Source organism: Homarus americanus, unplaced genomic scaffold (assembly GCF_018991925.1).
Source record: "Homarus americanus isolate GMGI-L3 unplaced genomic scaffold, GMGI_Hamer_2.0 scaffold48406, whole genome shotgun sequence".
In the NCBI taxonomy this organism is placed as follows: Eukaryota; Metazoa; Arthropoda; class Malacostraca; order Decapoda; family Nephropidae; genus Homarus; species Homarus americanus.
This window is the reverse complement of record NW_024753828.1, coordinates 4,851,876-4,871,864: the sequence shown is the minus strand read 5'-3', so window position 1 is coordinate 4,871,864 and position 19,989 is coordinate 4,851,876. Positions and strand designations below refer to the sequence as shown.

Genomic DNA, 19,989 nt, shown 5'->3' with positions numbered 1-19,989 from the left:
GGTCTTTCATTTATATTAACCTGACGAATAAGATAAAAAAATATTCTCATTCGTCGTACAGTAATATATATCATAAATTCTCATGGTGTGGTATATCATTTCAGAGTGAGCGTCGAAAATAAAGCTTTATGTTTTAATTAACTAATATATATGTTTTATTATCACTATTTATTACTGAATTGTTTATCGTGCTATGTAACTTATAGATATAACAGTTTGAGTCATTAAAAATGTATTGGAGCCGTGAGTTTTTAAGCTGAATCCCTGTGTGACTTTTGAGAATTTAGTTGGGACTCGGGGTCAATTTTAATGCTCGTCCATGATTCTCCAAAATTTTTAGGTTTACTGAATGCCCTGTACTTAGCATGGCATTAATAATAATAAAGAAGATAATGGAAATGAATTAAAATCTACAAAGAGAGATTGTTGATGAAGGTCGTAGCAGATGTAAACAAACTCCAGCTGATTACTTGACACGACAGCGACCTAAGGGCAATAGTGTGGGCGGCTCAACTACCTTATTGTATTGTTTCCTTCACTTCCAAGCCTCCAAAACTTTGTCTACACTGAAAATATATCACGTGTTAGTGGGCCAAATTAACTGAATTCTGTGGTGGTTTTTATGATAAGGTGTGTAATCCCCACAACATGTGAGTCATATGTTGTTGTCATAGATTCAAGTGCTATAATCTGGATGTGAAGGTCAGGCAAAGTTCTTGTTCTAGTGTTTTATGCTATTAGGTATAGATACAAAATGATTCTCGTTATTTAAAGTAAGATTAACAGTAGTGTTTTTGGTCATCTGTACCAGATGTTTTAGGGACTTGGTCAAGAAGAATTGGTGTTTCTCATCTTGATAATAGGGTTAGAGTCTAGATGAGTTACACGCCTTAACTACTTACTGTAGGACACTTCACCATAGAATATAAATGGGTAAAGATTCGTTTTATGCCTGAATGGGAATTCTATTATTAAAATATTTATTTCTTAAGTTTTTCATTGTGATTCTAATGGATAACGGTGTAGTCGTTTCCATTTTTGTGTTTAATATCATGATATTAGTGTATAAAAAATTTAAACCAATTCGGACAATTCCATCTGGTGGTAGCCATTGTCTACACCTTTACCTTCTAATGTACAGTATATGAAATATGATTTGCACAAAGCAGGCAGGGCTCTGAAGATGAGGGAAAATGTTGGGTAAAAAAACTTTGAATACCTGACTTAACCTTTCTTAACTTAGGAAAATCCTAATCCTATAAAAAACTTAATTTATTTAACCGATGGTGATGGAAAGCAATTCTCCATTTGTTTTTGCATGTTTTCGTTGGCGACACTCTTGTTTTCGCATGTTTTCGGTGTTTAAGTCACAAGGGAAGCATGACACTGCTGAATATGTCTAGATGAAATTTTGGTCCAAGCAGATCATGTGAAGTTCACGTGAAAGAAATTTAAATACCTGTATAATGTTTCGTGAAAATGTGTTTAGTGAACTTAAAATCCTTCAGTATTGTTGTATCCTCTTCCTGTCCCAATTACATCTAACAGACATTAACAAAAGGTCAGATTTTTTCAAATCACAATGAAAAACATAAGAAGAAACTATTTTAGTAATTGAATTCCCATTCAGGCATAAAATTAATCTTTACCTGTAAAGGATTTCTTACCTTATGAAATTTAAAAAAAAATTGCGAGAGCAATATGTTTTGCGTGATATAGATTTTAAAATTTCTTTAGGCTTCAATTAACAGATGCGGCACCAACCGATATCCAATACTGTACAGTGCCACATTGTCCCCTCAGTGATAGTGTGGAGGTTCAATGGGCCTAATTTTTTTTTATTATTATATACAGTACTTGTGTTGCCCTGGTTAGATAGTATTTAAGGACAGTTAAGTTTGTTTAGAGGTTAGGTTAGGGTAGGCTAGTTTGAGTCATTTTGTGAACCAGTTTTTATAAAATGTAACTAGTATGTACAGTACAGTACTTCATAAATGTTCACAGTTGCCAAGAGGGATCATTAATAATTTACTGGTGCTCCTCAATGAATAAACTTTTAATGTATGAACTTTCAGAGATATGAACAAACCTGTCCATATGGCCAATTGACTGTTCAAACCAACAAAATTAAAATAAGCTATTTATACATTAAATACTGTACAGTACTGCTAAAGGCTTGTAAGATATGCTGTAGGGTAATGTGCTGTATTTATTACTGGGGTATAACTACACTTTATTTTATTTTTTTACAGTATGTTTGATATCTACAAGATTTACGAACAAGCCTCAGGAACGTAACTTGTACTGCATTGTCCTTAAAATGAACCAAACTAAATAACCTAAACTAACCTAACCAAACCAAGCAAACCCAAACCTAACCAAACCTACCTAAAATACTACATTTATATTGTATTGCAAATAAATCACTGTTGGTCCACGTGATCCATGTACAGTCGTACACCGATTTACGCGGTCAATTGAACCCATGGGGTACCGCTGAAAGTGAAAACCGCGTAAAGCGAACAACAGAACATATGGGATTAATTCCAATAGAGACTGGCCCGACCCCCAAACTCCACTTTTTCAGACACAATACCTACGTTGTAGTAAAAATTACATCTTAATTTTATGATGGTATGCACACACAATTAATAATTAAGAGAAATATCAATAATATTAGTTTTTTTAACACTTACATTAGTAGAAAAGATGGCTGGGCACACAGGGATGGGGGGTTGGTTCCGAGGCAGAGGGCAGATTATTGGCCCTCACCTGTATCACTTGTATCAATTGTATCACTATCCACCACATAGGCTTGCAGGGCCTCTTTGTCAAACCCCTCAAAGTCCATATAAGTCCATATCCTCACTATCACTATCACTGACTTGGGCCGGCTGTGGTGGGTGGCGACCTTGTGCGCATCCTGCCCGCGCCGCTTCCTGCGTATATGAGTAGATGCACCGCGTAAAGTGAAAGTCCAGTTCTGGCTAGGTACCGCGTAAATGCGAAATCGCGGAAAGTGAAACCGTTTAAAGCGGGGTATTACTGTATATGCTGATAACCACAAGGAAACAAGAAAACACGAAGTTTCCAAGAGCTTTCGTGTAATACACATCTTCAGGGGTGAGTACAGACTGTACTCACCCCTGAAGATACGTATTACACAAAAGTGCTTGGGAACTTCGTGTTTTCTTGTTTCCTTGTGGTTATCAGCATTTATTTTGAATTGTATCTCAATATTCTAACAACAACAAAAATCAATGAAAAGAACCAGGGCCAAGATACTGTATATGACGAACATGGCAGGTAGATTGTGGTTGGAGTCCTTTCTGCAGACGTAAAAGTGATATCACATAAAACATATTGCTCGAGAACTTTTTTTTTTTTTTTTTTATGAGGTAAGAAAGCATTTATGTTCTATGATGAAATGTCCTCTACTGTAGTTTGTAGGGAGGAGAGAGAAATCCTTCCTAATTGCATGCACAAAGGGGTGGGGTAATATTTTTTAAACAAATCTAAAAAGTAACCCTAGGTACACACCCCAAGGGTCCCCTTTGTATACAATACTTGCAAAGTTTCAGGTCTCGCAGTAGGTTTTATGGTCTTGGAGCTACAGCTCTGACTGACACACATACATGTTTTCCTATGTGATTATTATTTTCACTTAATGTGTTTTCACTTAACAAGATACTGTACTGGATACCTGACAATTTCATCAAAAAATTCTTTCAGAATTATCTAGAATTCGATTGAATGCATTTCCTGAAATAATTAGGCTGGGAAGTTATGGACAAATCTTACATATGGTATAAAGTGTAGCCTGTATTAACAGTATTGTGTGTGTATCTTTCTCGCCAGATGATTGTATATGCATGTTTAGCACGGTTAGCGGATGGCACTCCACTCTCTGCAACCACGGACTTTGCTAGTGATGCCGACCCATGTATGCAGGAGGGAAAGAGATGTGTCAAATTATTAAGGAAACAGCTGTCCAAGTTTGGCAAGCGTGTTTGTCTCCAGGCTGAGGAAATAACTGTACAGTAAGTTAGAAATATATATTGTAGATTACTTTTGGCCTTTATCTCTCTTTAAGATAAGTTGTTTCTAACATATCACTTACCAGCTCCACCATATACAGGGTATACTGTATGAACACATCCAATACTGCAAGCAGCAACTAGAGTTGTAAAAAGTACTGGACTTTGTTACTTAAGTATGAGTGTTGTTACATTGACAAAATATTCTTCAACTAGAAGTAAAAGTATCCAAAGTTCAATGTACTTAAGTACAGTAGAAGTAAAAAAGTATCTCATTCATACAGTACTCAAGTACTGTGAAAATTAAGTACTTTTAAAAAGTAAATACATACCCAAAATGTTACTTGAGTACAGTGCTCAAGTAAAATTATTTTGTTACTTTACAACTCTGGCAGCAACTCTTCCCAAAACTTGACCTTTACTTCCTCATTTATTCCAGCCTGTAGGGCATAGGTAGATAGATACAACTATTACTATTCAGTAATGTAGTTTGTTCACTTGAAGCTTGCAAGTGATAATAATGAGGTAAGGATAGCAAGGGAGGCGAAGACAAACCCCAAAGGATTCTACCAAATGTATCAAACTAAAACACGAGAAAAGATTGGACCAATACGGTCAGACTCCGGCGAGCTCACTGATAACGACGGAGAAATGAGCAATAATTTGAATAAATATTTTTCAACAGTTTTCACCACCGAAAATCTAAACGTGATACCCGAGGCACCGACTCTATTCAGAGATAGTGAAGAAAACAAATTAAGTGAGATAGTAGTGACTAGTAACGATGTTAGTAAGCAAATAGACAAACTAAAGCCTAATAAGTCACCTGGTCCCGATGAGATATTTGCCAGAGTATTAAAGGAATGTAAGGAAGAGCTTAGTATGCCCTTAGCAAAGTTGTTTAACATGTCCTTAAAAACAGGTGTAGTACCAGAATCCTGGAGGATAGCGAATGTAATACCGATTTTCAAGAAGGGGGATAGATCACTATCCTCTAACTACCGCCCAATCAGTCTAACATCAATAGTAGGCAAATTACTGGAAGCAATCATTTCAAACTCTATTCGAAATCACCTGGAGAAGCACCGATTGATCAATGATTCCCAGCATGGCTTCACAAGCGGACGTTCTTGCCTAACTAATCTATTAACATTCTTTTCATCAGTTTTCGAATCAGTGGACGAGGGGCACAATTATGATGTGGTATATCTCGACTTTAGCAAAGCCTTCGACAGAGTCCCCCACGAAAGACTAATTAGAAAGGTAGAAGCTCATGGCATCAAAGGTGACATCCTTAAATGGATTAGGGCGTGGTTACAGGACAGGAAACAGCGAGTGAGCATTAACGGCACTAAGTCCCATTGGAGCAACGTCACAAGTGGAGTTCCCCAAGGCTCAGTACTTGGACCATTATTGTTTATTATATACATAAACGACATAGATATCGGCATAGACAGCAACATAAGTAAATTTGCTGATGACACTAAAATAGGACGTGTTATCAAATCTGACGACTCGGCAAAACTACAGGAAGATCTAAACAAATTTTTCGAATGGTCTGAAAAATGGCAGATGAAATTCAATGTCGGCAAATGTAAAGTACTCAGTATAGGAGATGTAAACAGGGAAACCAGATACCAGATGAACAACGATGCCATAGAGAAATCCGACTGCAGAGATTTAGGAGTAATGATAAGTAGGAACCTTAAGCCAAGTAAACAATGTGTTTTTGCTCGTAACAAGGCTAATAAAGTACTTGGGTTCATACAAAGGAGTGTTAGTTACAAGACTAGCGAGGTCATCCTAAAACTGTATCTTGCTCTTGTGAGACCACACCTGGATTACGCAGTTCAGTTCTGGTCACCGTATTACAGAATGGATATAGAATCCTTGGAAAGAATTCAGAGGAGAATGACAAGACTAATCCCGGGCATTAGGAACCTTGAGTATAGAGACAGGTTAAAGCATCTTAATTTGCACTCCCTCGAGAGACGTAGAGCGAGGGGCGACCTGATAGAGGTGTATAAGTGGAAGACAGGGCTAAACAAAGGGACATTACAAAGGTACTCAAATTATCCAACCAGGAGCGAACTTCGTAACAATGGTTTTAAATTAGACAAATTTAGATTTAGGCGTGAAATAGGTAAACACTGGTTTGGAAACAGAGTAGTGGATGAATGGAACAAGTTACCAAATATCATCATTAACTCGAATACGCTGGATAGCTTCAAACATAGGTTGGATGCTCATATGAGCAATAGGGGTTGGGTGTAAACGGGACTGCCCAGTATGGGCCAATAGGCCCGCTGCAGTTTCCTCCATTCTTATGTTCTTATGTTCTTATGTCAGTTTGGAGCAAGGCAGCTGATTGACTGGGGGATGGATACGGGACAAGTCATTACAGTTCTTTAGTATTTAATGTACGTATTGTACTGTTTTGATAATCTGAAATTTTAAGGAGTACTGTAATAACTATTCTGTGTTGATATGTGATAATTTTGGGTTCCCCAAGTGTGGAAATTATCAGAGGTCAACACAGAATAGTTATTACTCCTTAAAATTTCAGATTATCAAAACAGTACAATATATTAAATACAAAACTGTAATGACTTTTCCTGTGTCCGTCCATCAGCCAATCATCTGCCTTGCTACAAACTGACCCTAGGCATCAGTTGAGAGTTTCGAGTAAACAGACTTTAGGCTCTTTCCTATTACTAGTTTCAAGACCAAAATTTTCATATTTATCCATACTTAATCCTATACCTGTATCTGTACAGTACATACTGTAAATGTTATTTAAGGAGTGATTGTGGGAGGCGTGACAAAATCTGAAGTTGCTTGATCAGGTTATGAAAGCTGCAGAAAGAGTGAATGAGATATTGATGGCAAGAGGACCTCCCCTCTGTGTGAAATGAAGGATGTATGAGGCTGGTGTGATGTTTTATGGCAATGAAACATGGGCAGTTAAAAAGGATGACTTAAGTAGACATAAGCAAGCTGAAAAGAGAATGGTGAGGTGGATATGTAATGTGACGCTGAAAGACGGTAGGTCCTATTCAGAGCTAAGGGGACAGCTGTAGATGGTTTGGGCATAAAGAGGGAATGGATGAGACACATTGGGACAAGAGGTGCATGTACCTAAATGTGAAGAGGAGGAGATCCAGGGGTAGGCCAAGAAAGACATGGGGAGAAGTTGTAAGTATAATGACATTAGAGTAAAGAGACTGCAAGAGACTGTGCTGCATGGAGAGCTGCTAACAGGTTATTGTGACTACCGTGTGCAAGCTTGGAAAGTGGCTGCAAAATGTTGATGATGATGACTGCAGTAATAGAGGTGTTGTTTGGCAGACACCCAAAGATTTCTTGATTTTCATCTTATTGTTTATTGTATTTTTTCCAGAGAAATAATTGTCAACTCATAGCTTTTGAGACTTGCAATAATTTTCTTCTATCACTGAGTGAACTTAATGTGAGAGATAAAAGTTTGTTACACTTCAAAACTGCTTTGTGTTATTGCTTATGGATGTACAGTACTGATTGCAGAACTTACTTATATGTTTCTATTTTAATTACAGTTATGTAACAGATGACTGTACTGCTTATGTGGTTGTGTGTGAGCCAAACTACCCACATATCCTTGCCTTCAGCTTCCTCGATGAATTGATGAAGGAGTTTAATATTCTCTACACTGCCTCCGTTGTCAAGTCAGTCAGAAGACCTTATGCTTTTATTGAATTTGGTAAGAAAAGTGTAATATACTTGAGGTCGCACAGTTTTGTTTGGTTTAGATTATAAATACCATAATTACAAAATAAGTATCTCTTACAGCCACAAGATAAATAGAAAAATACTGTAATATACAGTACGGGTACTCAAGAAATATTTTTTGTCTATAATTGCATTTACTTCACTGTTGTCTTTATTACACAAATGTTAAAACATCAGAAGCCATCCATGAATAAGATTTAAATTTGTATATCTTGTTCCAGACCAGTACAGTAATTTACAAGAGCTCATAGCAGATCCTATTTATAAGGGGTGGAACAAGAGGGTATAGAAGGTTCAGGAGAGAAGAGGGAAATACTGTACTAAGAGAGTGGTGCTGAACAAGTGTAAGAAAGGGCAAAAACAGTGTGTGTAGAAATATTCATCACACACTTACTTATGTCATCAACTTGTATACTGTACACAGTTTACAAAATCAGTCATCATTCACACATCATACTATTTGCATTGTCAGTCTATATAATGTACAGCACTTGAACACTTGTATGTACAGGCATCCCCCTATTTATGGTGGGGTTGTGTTCCTGAAAAACCCATCACAGGTCGAAATACAGGTATCAGAAATCAGGATCATTATAACATGTGGTTCAATGGGATACTGTACTTTCCCAGCCAGTTGAACACCTACATGTTTCACCGAAAAAAAAAAAAAAATCGTACACCAATATTATTCCTACAACGCAAACAACATGTACCACATCATTAAAGAACAAGCCTGGTCATCATCACATGCCCCTTCAAGGCTAAGAGGACTCTTGTAGGTGGAGTGGAGACACCACTCTGACTCCTACAAAGCCTCTGCAAAGTCTCATGCTGCTTCACAATGTCAAGCTTCACCTCCAGAGACATGGTTTTCCTGGGTGCCTTGGCCTACCCAGACATTTTCAAAGCTACACAGCTCACTTCAGTCACAAAAACAGAGTGAACGATAATGTTATTGCAGCCAACACTGCTCACATCATGGTCACAACAACAGGAGTAAAGCACTGTACAGTCACAAAGAAACATAGTAAAAATAACTTCACAGTTACCAAAACAGAGTACATTGTGAATGTTAATGATGTTCTCTCACTGTAAAAAAATAAATAAATAAAAAACTGATAAGCAACACCACCAATATTGACGGATAATCGTTGAGCTACACAATCACATCATATGTGATCACCAGGGAACTAAACTTGCGGGTAGACTGCAGCTGACAAGTGCACTGAGAGATGCATTTCATATTCTACTTTGGCCGGACGATTACCATAGTTCATGCTGACTGGTTACATCACAAATAGGGAGATGGTCTTAAGATATCACCATCGTTAAAATGGAATATCCAAGATAGGGAGATCGTAAATCAGGGGAGACCTGTAACTGATAATCATTATTCCAGGCATAGGATTATAATGATAGTGTATGGATAATTCTCGTCAGGTAAAAGTTATGGCATCAGCTTGACAAATCATCAGTAGCATTTGATTAATTAATTTTTATATTTTTGATTGATTCCATTGTAAGTCATATCAAGTATACAGTATTGTTTATGTCCTGTACTGTATAATGTTTTGAAATGCAATATATCTTTCAAAGAATGATCTGTCTTTCTAAAATTATCTGTGTGGCGACTTTACTTACCTAATTCTGTACAGTAAGTCCTCGTTTAGCAATGCCCCCGATAACGTTGTTTCGTTATAATGTCGCTATTCTTTAGATACCCAAGCTTCGGATAACGTCCCACCGATTCAGTATAACGTCATCACAGACTACTTTGTATGGTGCATCACCCTCTCTCATCTTGGTGCGCTACGCTCTCACCCACGAAGCGTCACGGTGTCCCCAAGCATCCCCAGTGTTTAAGTGTTTTTGTTCTTTATACTGTACTCTAACCATTTGAAATGGCTTCCAAGCATCCATCAAGTGCTACTGATGCTAGTGTTGTGAAGAAGCAATGTAAGATCATTTGCCTTGCTATGAAAATGCAAGGCTCCACTACCCACCACACACTAGCTCCACCACCTCCGTCCATCATTGAGTACAATACAAAATGATTTAATTTATTTATATATACGTATACTATTTTCTATAAAAATGCCATTGCATTTCTGTATATGTAATGTATTTTATGGGGCAAAGGAAGGCTGGGGAACGTAACTCCCGTATTTTATCTATTTCTTACAGGGAAAATTGATTCCGTTAACGTCGCGGTTTTCAGGAACGGAACCACGACGTTAAGTGAGGACTTACTGTATTTCAACCCCCTGTGATGGCACGTAATGTCATTATTACAGGTATACCCTGAAAACCGGTGTCCCAATAACCGACGATTACATATAGGGGAAGTACCCCACAAGTTTTGTTGATACCGTGGATATCCCACGATTGGGGTAGGAGCGGCAGAGCTGTTTTGAATTTGGCGGGCAGTAGAGTGGTGCGATTGCTTGCCACAAGAAGGCTCTGTGCGCTGCCTCTGACTCATTCCCACCTCTCTGCACTTGATCCCAGTTACCATGTGTCTCCAACTTTGTGTTTGTTTGTTGTTTCCGACTTCATGTGTTTCCTCTTATGGGCATTTTAGAAACTTATTATATAATGTACTGTAGATAAAAATATGTAGAGCTTACGATGTCTGATTTTAGAATATTGTTTCCAATTTGTGTTTCCTTGGTGTTCTATATGTAAACAAAACATAGTCATTTTAAAAAAAAATGTCAATATGAGCATTTTTCCAGACACCTTCCTTCAGAAGACAAGGCAGAAGTACAACAGCACCCGAGCTCTTGCCTCCAGATTAAACTTAGCAGAAATGACCACAGACCTCAACCTCCACCCTCCGTCCTACATTAAGATGCACCAGTTAGAGCCGCCTCCATCTCCGTCTGTAACATCGAGGCCATCAAATGTCAGTACTGCATCTCACTCCCCAAAAACTCTTGGTTTATCAAATGGTACTGTAGCAAATGGTGTCATCATCAACAAGGATGTTTCAACAGGTATGTAAGACCATTCTATCACAGTTGGTTATTATTAATGATAGGTGCAGTACTGTACTGTACATTAATTTATGCTGTAATTTTATGGTTATTATTCCACCTGTTATTATCATTATTATTTTATTCTGTGCGTTGGATGTGAATGACGTGATACTGTAGAAATTTGGTGAATTCTGCAGATCGAGAGTGAAGATACTGTATTGATTGATTGATGATTCTATTTATAGTGGGTAAGCCAATCAACTGTACCTAGAGGTCCAGTTAAGGCCATCCCCATGGGTTCATTGTTAGATACAGGAAGAAACTGGAGTGCCTGAAGAGAACCTGTGATGATTGAGAGACACTGGATAATATTCTTTTCACATTTAACCCAAGAATGGGATGAATCTATGTTGTGAGGCAATCACTCTACCACTGTACCATTGGTATTCATAAAAGATATGCACAGAGAAGAAGTCTTTCCAAAGATGTGGAGAAGGAAGTGTACCAAGATGGAGTGCTCCTGTGGAGCCTTTATCACAAAATTAAAACTTAGGGAAACTATTAATTTCAGGATTCATCTTAATTTGTATACGTTGGGGTTATCAGACAAATGTTTATAAGTTTGGAAAAAGTATGAAATCTCAAATGGTAGTGTAATTCAATTCTTTCTTTTTTTCTCTTTCTTCTCTCTCATTGTTCACCAAACTTGCATCTCTTATACCAATCTCTCTCTCTCCCATGGCTCAACCCTAGATATGTGATGTGGATCATATGTGGCTGATGAGTGAGTTGACTCACCTTCAGTCCTTTATGAAATATATTATTAATGTGATAGAGGAGGTGAGAAGCTAGAACATGTGTGAAAAATTTGACTCAGTGACTTATGAAGATTTAGTAAACTACTGTACTGTATTATATTGGTACAGTAAGATACAGGACATATAAACTGCTAGAAAATACAAACAGGCCACACAGAGTTATGAGAATTTATGTAAAAGTGGAAGAGTTAATGGAGACATTTACTGTACTGTCTTTGACAGATTTATGATTATTATTATTGTTAATACTTTTGGCAGCATGATTGTATTTTTTTCTTTAAATATGAAGACAGAGAGACCAGGAATGAACTCTTAAGCCAATTTTAAATCTTGACTCTTAATTACATATATCCATTATATCTTGTTCTAGTGGGTGTTACTTTAAGACTGAGACCTATCTCTTGGTATGGTTGGTTGGCCGTCGTCCTGGCTGCCCCGTGTGTGTTCCTTGATATATACAGAGGAGCGGTTGCCATCAGCATGTCCAGTCTAGAGGTAAGCCATTTCAGTGGGTTTTCTAAGGAATATTTCATACTTAAGCTTCCTTCCAGTACATATATTATTTAACTGGTAGTCTGACAAGTGGTTAGGAGGATAAGACAATGATTGAAGGACAATAATACAATAAGGTTTTGGTTATATAAAGCAAAAATTTAAGTAAATAAACTTCATATTGACATTTCTGTGAATATCTTCCATGTATGAGTACAGATACCTGAGCTCTAGGCATTACGGTACATAAATATCCACGTGTTTCTGAAAGGAGTGATTGAGTAAAGATGCTGCAGCATTTGGTGTAAACAATGATTTATATACAGTACAGTAGTTTATGACAAAACATAGAGCATGAGTTTTGATAATTTCTACAATCAGTACAGTTTGACATGGTTCAAGTTCTAAATTGAAAAAAAAAAATGCTGCTCAGTTTCATTAATTACATTTAATTTTAATTGTGCATTTGTTACACTGTTCATATACTGTACTGTACTTGTACTGTATTAAAATAACATCTGAATACATAAACGAACTTTACATTTTTTATACTGTAGTTTATAAATAATCCCTCTTGGTATTTGTAAATTGGTGCCCGTTAAGTCCAAATTCGGACCAGAAACTCAATCTCATAATAATGCTCATGTATTCTAGAAGCCAGATGACCAACAGGGCGGGGCCAAGTAAAAAAAAATTGCCAACTCAGATTCTCACCAAGCCAATATGGTGTTACCTTTCTTATGTACCTTGACTGTAATATTTGGTCTTAAAGGACACCAACATACAGGTACTGGATATTGGAACTTATTTCAAGAATTAAGATAATAGTGGCATTTTTCATTTCTATCAATGTATATACGTACAGTAATTCCTTTAATGTGCTGTACCTCCAAGGCCATGTGAAGTAAAAGGAGTACCTCAGATGGATAACTTGGTGGCCATGTTTGGGAAGAGTAATCTTTGAGCAGAATACATTTGTTATGACAGTTAGAATGAAAAACAGGAAATAAACGGAGGATAACTTGCATTTCTCTTAGATTTTTGTGACCCTTCATCATAGTGGGAAATTCTTGTAAGATTAGAAAAATGCTTCCTTAATTATGTGTTAGATATTTTAAAGTGTAATAATCACGAGGTGAAGAATTTTACCTTTTCTTGATTAGTTTTAAGTACTACTCAGGATATGTTTATTTGTGTCAGGAACTTGATGGCTCCTCACCCTGGCATGGCATATTCTTCCTGACAGAGATGGTATTTCAGATCATGCAGGTTAGATATTAACACTTTTGTTTCTTTTTGGAAATGTGATTGTACAGTATTCTTCATATTCCTCGGTGCATTATTTGGCTACACCAGACTACAGTACAGTATATGTGAAATCAGTACTGCAGTATTATTTTTTCTTTACAAAACTTTCCATCGTTAGTATTAAAAGCTTGTGCCACTTATTGAAAATGTTAAAGGAAATTATCTTCTTTAGATTTAGTCAGAAAATGAGACTCGTGTAGTCACTAATGTTTTATTTTTTTTTTTTTTGCAGGTCCACATGTTACGGAAATACAATAAGTTCCGAAAACTTGGGACACTGGGATGTGCAATACTCGTGTTAATTCTAAATGGGTTCCTTTTTGACGTTAGAGATATGTGGATATGTTTGGTTTATATTTTTGTTTCTTTATCTCTCATGGTCGCTACTTTTCGTAGGCCTTTTGAAAGAAAGTTACCCAGATTTCACGTGTGAGTTGTGTTTCTAGTCTTATAAAAGTGTTTAGCCGGCCCAGATTTCTTGTGCTAATTGTGTTCCATCATTCACACAAGAAATAATGATATTTCTCAATGGAGGATATACTTAGGACTGTTATTTTTTTATGTGGGATATTAGGTAGATGTCTCTCATAGGGTAAGTAATATGTACAGTACAGTAGTAATATTTTTATCAACCTAGACTTTCATTCCCTAAAACCTATTTTTAGGAGTTATATTCAAATCCCTGATGTGCAAAATTACCCGGTCAATTGAGCTAACCAGTTAAGAACAGATTAAATTTAGCTTGTTGGGTGGGAATATATTTCTGAATACAGTTTGGAGATTTAAAATTGTTGTACAGTACTTGTGAAGTCTGGAACAAATAACTAAATATATACAGTATGTGTTTTAGATCACGTGCTGGCTGAATTTGACGATGTTCATTAAAGTTTTTGTAATGTATGAAGACACGATTATTTATATTGGTCATAAATACAAAACAAGAAGATGTATATCCCAAGGAGATACACAACATTCCTAATTTAAATGTTACTGTTTATATAATTTTTCTTTGCCCTCTAAAGCCAGTCCCTTCTATAATACAGTACGGTCCCAGTTATTTATCTTTACTGCTGTTATGTTCTCTTGTCCACACTACAGTACCTGGCATCACAAGTCAGTTGCACATAAACCTCCAAAAACTATTCATGCTCTCTGGTCATTCAAACATATTACTTTCTGAATATCCACCTCCCTTCACTCCTAGTGCATCTAACACCCCATTATATCATCTTGCTCTGCCTCTATCCCTCCTACCAGCCATCTTTTGAATTATATACCTTTTACTAATCTTTCCCTTTATGTGGTCTCTGTCTTTAGTACCTCAGGAGATCTTGATACATGCTCTGGCCAACACTTCTTTCACTTTTGCATCTCTTTGTTTCTGTACTTGTATTCTGTGCAAGCAGTCTACGCCTTGTAATATTTGTACTTGTAAGTACATCATTTCTTTTGCTTCTGATTTGCTCCTTTTTCTTACATCAAGAGTCTACTAAGCTTTATGCCTTTATATTCATGTCAACTCAACAATTCCCTTGTACATGCCCAGCTTTGCTTCCTTTGACACAGATTCACTCTCCATACATTCCCCAATCCACCAATTATTTCTTTCCACTCTTAGATACTGCATTCAAAACACTTAATTTCTTTCATTCTGTGTCCGTTCGAGCTATCAGTTATTTTTCTCTCGTCTCCCCTCTATAGTTTTCATCACTTTTTCTTTCTTCATATTATTCAACTTTCTCCCAATGCTCACTCTTTTAAACTCATTCATTAAGATTTTAAACTTTTCTATTATTATATCACCCACAATACTAAACGATGGTGACACTGGTGATATTCCACAACTTTAACGTATACTGTAGTTCTATATTCATTGGGAATCGGTTTCTTTCTCTCACTGACACTCGTACACATGCTTCTCCCCCCCTGTAAACTTTGGAACAGCATTCAACAGTTTCTCATTTACTTTAGATGTGTTCAATATTTCCCACATTCGGTTAAGCTGTTCTATCAGATGTATTAATATAGTAAATCCATAGTTGTCACAAATAAATTTTTCCCTTTTTCCAGAAACTTTTTTTTACTCATTTTCTTTATCAAAAAACTTTAATCCGAACATGCACTTCATTTTTTCTCAACCCACATTCTTATTTCCCTAATGTTCTTTATTTTTTTTTTATAATTCTAATAATAACAAAGAGTTACACAGGTAAACTCAATGGCCTTGTTCCTCACAGTACTTTACATTCATCTTTTTCATCTTTTTCTTAATAGGTACAGGCAAACAATACTGTACTTGCTTTCTGGCATCACTTTGGTAGCAGACGGTGTATGAAGTATTTGTTTGAGAGAGGATTTGTTATGGTTACAATGGTAGGTTGGCTTGGACTTGATACCGTTATATCTACAAGTGTGATTTTTTTCCCACAACTTCAAGACAGTTTTTTGGCCACTCAGAGAAATAGTTTATCCCTGCACAGTCTGATCATAATTTAGCTCAACATAACCACAATACCCGTTAAATTTTTGTGTATATGTGAAAGACCATATCTCTCTTACCCGTATATAAAAAAGTGAAAGTCGGTTCCATAGGCCTGATACCCATTAGGGACATGTGAATACAGCACAAAGTAGACTAAGCCTTCAGTATACACTGTACCCTCGTTAATTCGGATTTCGGCTGAATTTGTATGTTTTTTCCCCAAAAAATTAATTAAACAGTTTGAATTTGGAATGAATCTGAAATAACCGAGCGATTCCGAAAAGTCGATTATTATTATAGGAATAGATTTTGAAATACTGTAGATTAAGGCGAATAAATTTTAGGAATAGAAAATAAATTATATTAATACTTGGGATCACAGATGCATAAGTGGCATTTTGATTTAATGTTAACAAAACTTTTGCCTCGCGATCAGACATGCCAGTATGGCGTTCTTTTCATTTTCTGTAAAAGTTTTGGCCAAATTACTTAAAATTTTAACACCACTCTCCTGTGCGGAACCAAGTCATAAGGCTAGGTGGCAACCCATCTAGGTCCAGTAGGCTAGGCGTTATTGTGCCACAGTCACCAGTGTGCATCTGGCTTCCTAAACGGTGGGTACCAGGCGTGATTTAAAAATGGCCACCGTGATCTTATTTCCGCTATCTCAATACAGGTATATATTTATCACTTACAACCAGGATATTTATTTTTATGAAGTGATAAAGTGATGCGTAGTGAAATATTTATAATGAAATACCCGTAGTGAAATATATTTTAATATACGAGACGGTGAAATGACTACTCACAATACTGTACAGTCGCAAATACCAGACAAAAGCAAGTTGTAATATATAGGCCTAGTTTAGAAAAATAAGTGATAATAAAATGTAGTGCAATAGAGGCATGCATATGGTGAATTATAATGAATACTGTGCTTATTTGATACGTATTCATAAATCCATTGTCGTCCACATCCTAAGGCCTACCTCGTTTGAGGAGTAAGTGGAAATTTTATTGCCAAAAATTTAGTTTTTGTCACAGAAGCTTCTAACTGGTCTATTTCTCTTCCTTAGTATGTGTACAGTAATTATGTCATAAAAACTACTTTCAAAAGATTTCAACAAAATATTAGAAAGGAAAAAATATGTGTATAATCATTTCAGTGACTGCACACGTAACCACCACCTATTTTTACCTTTATCCTGTAACTCCATTACATTTACCATTGTTTTTTTTTCTAATTTTATCATTGTCTTCCTCATGATTAAATCTTTCTTGCCATGTACATTTTATATTGACTGTTTCATGAAGAGGAATCGACAGTAAATTCTCACTTTTTGCTTATACAGTCGGCCCTTAACATACGCGGGGGTTAGTTAACGGAGATACCTGTGAATGTTAAGAATCCGCGTATTTTTGGTGCCCCCCCCCCATAAAAACACCCCTGGCCCCCCGTGTCCTTATTTACCGGTAAGTAAAGAAAAACACTATGTACATGTTTACAAACACTTTATTTAATATTAAAATGCAAAAAGAGCTATAAAAACAATTAATAATGTACTGGCTGGCATCTCCACTCATCCCTGCTCCAGCCTCCAGAGCGTCACCACTCGTCCCCGCTCTATCCTTCCGCCTCCATATCGTCACCGTAACTTATTCAGCAACTCCACCTTCTCCTGCAGAGTCATCACTTTCTTCTGACACTTAGGGTTGGCTCCAGCTGATGTCTTTGATGATCTTTTAGGGACCATGGTAAATGTGGGTAGCAACTACAATGCTGATGTCAACACAAGCGTGGTTACAGCGAGACTGAATGACTGAGGGAACGCAGGGTGGCGTGGCGGGCGATATGTGTGTGTGTGGTGTGGAAGGCGGTGTGCAGTATGTGGTGTCGCGCGCGATTTTAATCTATATTCCTCCGGCGGCAATCCACTTATTTGCAAACCCGTGTATGTTAAACCCGCGTATGTTAAGGGCCTACTGTATTTGTCAGAATAACTTTTTTTTTTCTTTTTTTCTTTTTTTCTTTTTTTCTTTTTTTTTGTGTGTGTGTGATTTCCCAGCCCTTTTCTTACATAGGAAGGCATCATTTGAATACATGTTTGACAATTAGCCATGAATAGCGCCCGGGAAAAAATATCTTCGCGATTTCTGGTCATTCTGTGGGCTCAAAAGTGGTCCTGTGACAGGCTCGTTAAATAAATTTCAGGCAATCCCAACTGTTACGATACAGTACAATACTGTATAAAACTGGTGTGTAGCAGAGGAGGGAGGACAACTCACCAACTCCCACTCAGCAGCCCACGATCCTTTTATAATGACAATATGCAATTTCACCATAATTCCCATATTATTTCGGTTCATTTGATAGTGGGTTAATAAAACATTATTGAAAAATAAATAACTTCCCCCCACCCCACCAAAAAAAAAAATCACACACACACTCAAACCCCAGATGAGCTATTGTGCCACTGGTCCCTAACACTGTTGCTCACCATCTCTCAAGCACTGTTGTTGTCACTGGTCAGGAGGGTTGGTGTTTACCACAGCACTTAGTAAATAATATTACAGTATAGCGTATTTATCAGAGCTTATTTTTGTAGTGTATAATGCACTGCCATATGCCCTGGATTATTCACTGATCAGTTGTCTAAGTGCCAAAAGTAGCCAAATCGAGCCATCATGTATCAATGAATTTTAAAACAGAAATTAAAATTTTATAAGACGATGGTTTAGTAGTGCTGATAATGTGTGTGCTGTGTAAGTGCCTTGTCATATCACTGCACCTCCTGCCTCATCATCTCACCTCTTGCCTAGTCACCTCACCCCTCATATGGTCAGCTCACCTCGCAGTGTTACATTGCTTAATTACTGTATTATTTATTTTATTATTACTGTATGCACATTTAGAAAGTATTTGTTTGCACAGTCATTATAAATACAGTAGATTATTTTATGTGGCAGCCTAGGCAAGGCACAAAAACAACTGAAAATGAACAAATAATTGAACACAAAAATTCGGAATTGTCAAATACAGTACAGTACTAATGTCAAAATACCGTATTCCGAACTCAGTTAATTTGCATTTTTCGGTAATTCGAGTGACCCGGTGCCCCATTTTTGTCGAATTAACAAGGATATAGTGTACAAAGAAGCAGTGTGGTCACAATTGCACTTTGAATCCCTTCACTTCCCCTGTAAAGTTAGGTACCCTTGGCTCGAATCAGCTATCCGTAGAACAGGTGTGTGCTGTATATGCTTGGCTGCTCCACCCTTCTGTATTCTGTGAGACAAGTCCTTTACTCAAAACAGAGACAACAGACAAAACCTTTTCCACATTCATAGGTCACATTTTTACTTTTTCTATACATTGTAATATGGGACACGAGAAATACTCAGAGCACGTGTACTTTGGCGGGAGTGGGTAGGTACTGTAATATATATATATATATATATATATATATATATATATATATATATATATATATATATATATATATATATATATATATATATATATATATATATATATATATATATATATATATATATATATGATTCAGTCCTCTTCTACTAAGACAAAGACACAAAAAATATTAAACTTAAGAATGGAAACATCTATATACATACTGTAATTACAATAGGTTAGTCATGATACACTTCAGTTATTTTTGTTGTACAGTCAACTACTAAAGTCAGTTCTCCTCTCCACCCAAACCATGAACCCTGGGATTCAGACTGATGAATCTGAAGCATTTATGAACATAATAATGTATCAGACTACTGCTTTGGTTCATAAATCTGAATCTCTGAGTTCGTGGTTCAGGGGGGGAGAAGAGAATGGACTTTAGTAGCTGACTGCACAGAGTAATACACTACAAATCCTTTGAGGGATATGTATAAAAGTCCAGCATTTAGAGTTTGAACCTTGTTCTAGAAACTTATTAGGATAGGATTGCAAACAAACCTGACCACTTGCCAAAGTTAGGGTTAAATTTTTGATTGGTGGATTTTGGTGTGTACAGTACAGTACCCATATGGTGACCTGCCCATGGATTGCTCTTCCAAACATATAGGAGAGGCTTATCGCTTATGGAGTCCAA

General features: G+C 36.8%; 1 protein-coding gene across 1 annotated transcript; it reads left to right on the top strand.

The window, feature by feature from the left end:
* The first annotated feature begins 291 nt into the window (after positions 1–291).
* On the top strand, positions 292–18,297 carry LOC121855475 (vesicle-trafficking protein SEC22a-like). The gene is made up of 7 exons (XM_042350439.1): positions 292–630; positions 3,859–4,040; positions 7,613–7,776; positions 10,541–10,801; positions 11,972–12,096; positions 13,294–13,362; positions 13,634–18,297. Exons 2-7 carry the CDS (start codon positions 3,859–3,861, stop codon positions 13,832–13,834), a joined length of 1,002 nt encoding a protein of 333 aa, XP_042206373.1. The 5' UTR covers positions 292–630; the 3' UTR covers positions 13,835–18,297.
* Positions 18,298–19,989: the final 1,692 nt, after the last annotated feature.

Coding starts and splice junctions, on each gene's coding strand:
- LOC121855475 (XM_042350439.1), top strand. CDS start 3,859: ATGATTGTATATGCATGTTTAGCACGGTTAGCGGATGGCACTCCACTC. Junction 4,041..7,612: donor GCTGAGGAAATAACTGTACA/GTAAGTTAGAAA, acceptor TTTTAATTACAG/TTATGTAACAGATGACTGTA. Junction 12,097..13,293: donor TCAGCATGTCCAGTCTAGAG/GTAAGCCATTTC, acceptor TATTTGTGTCAG/GAACTTGATGGCTCCTCACC.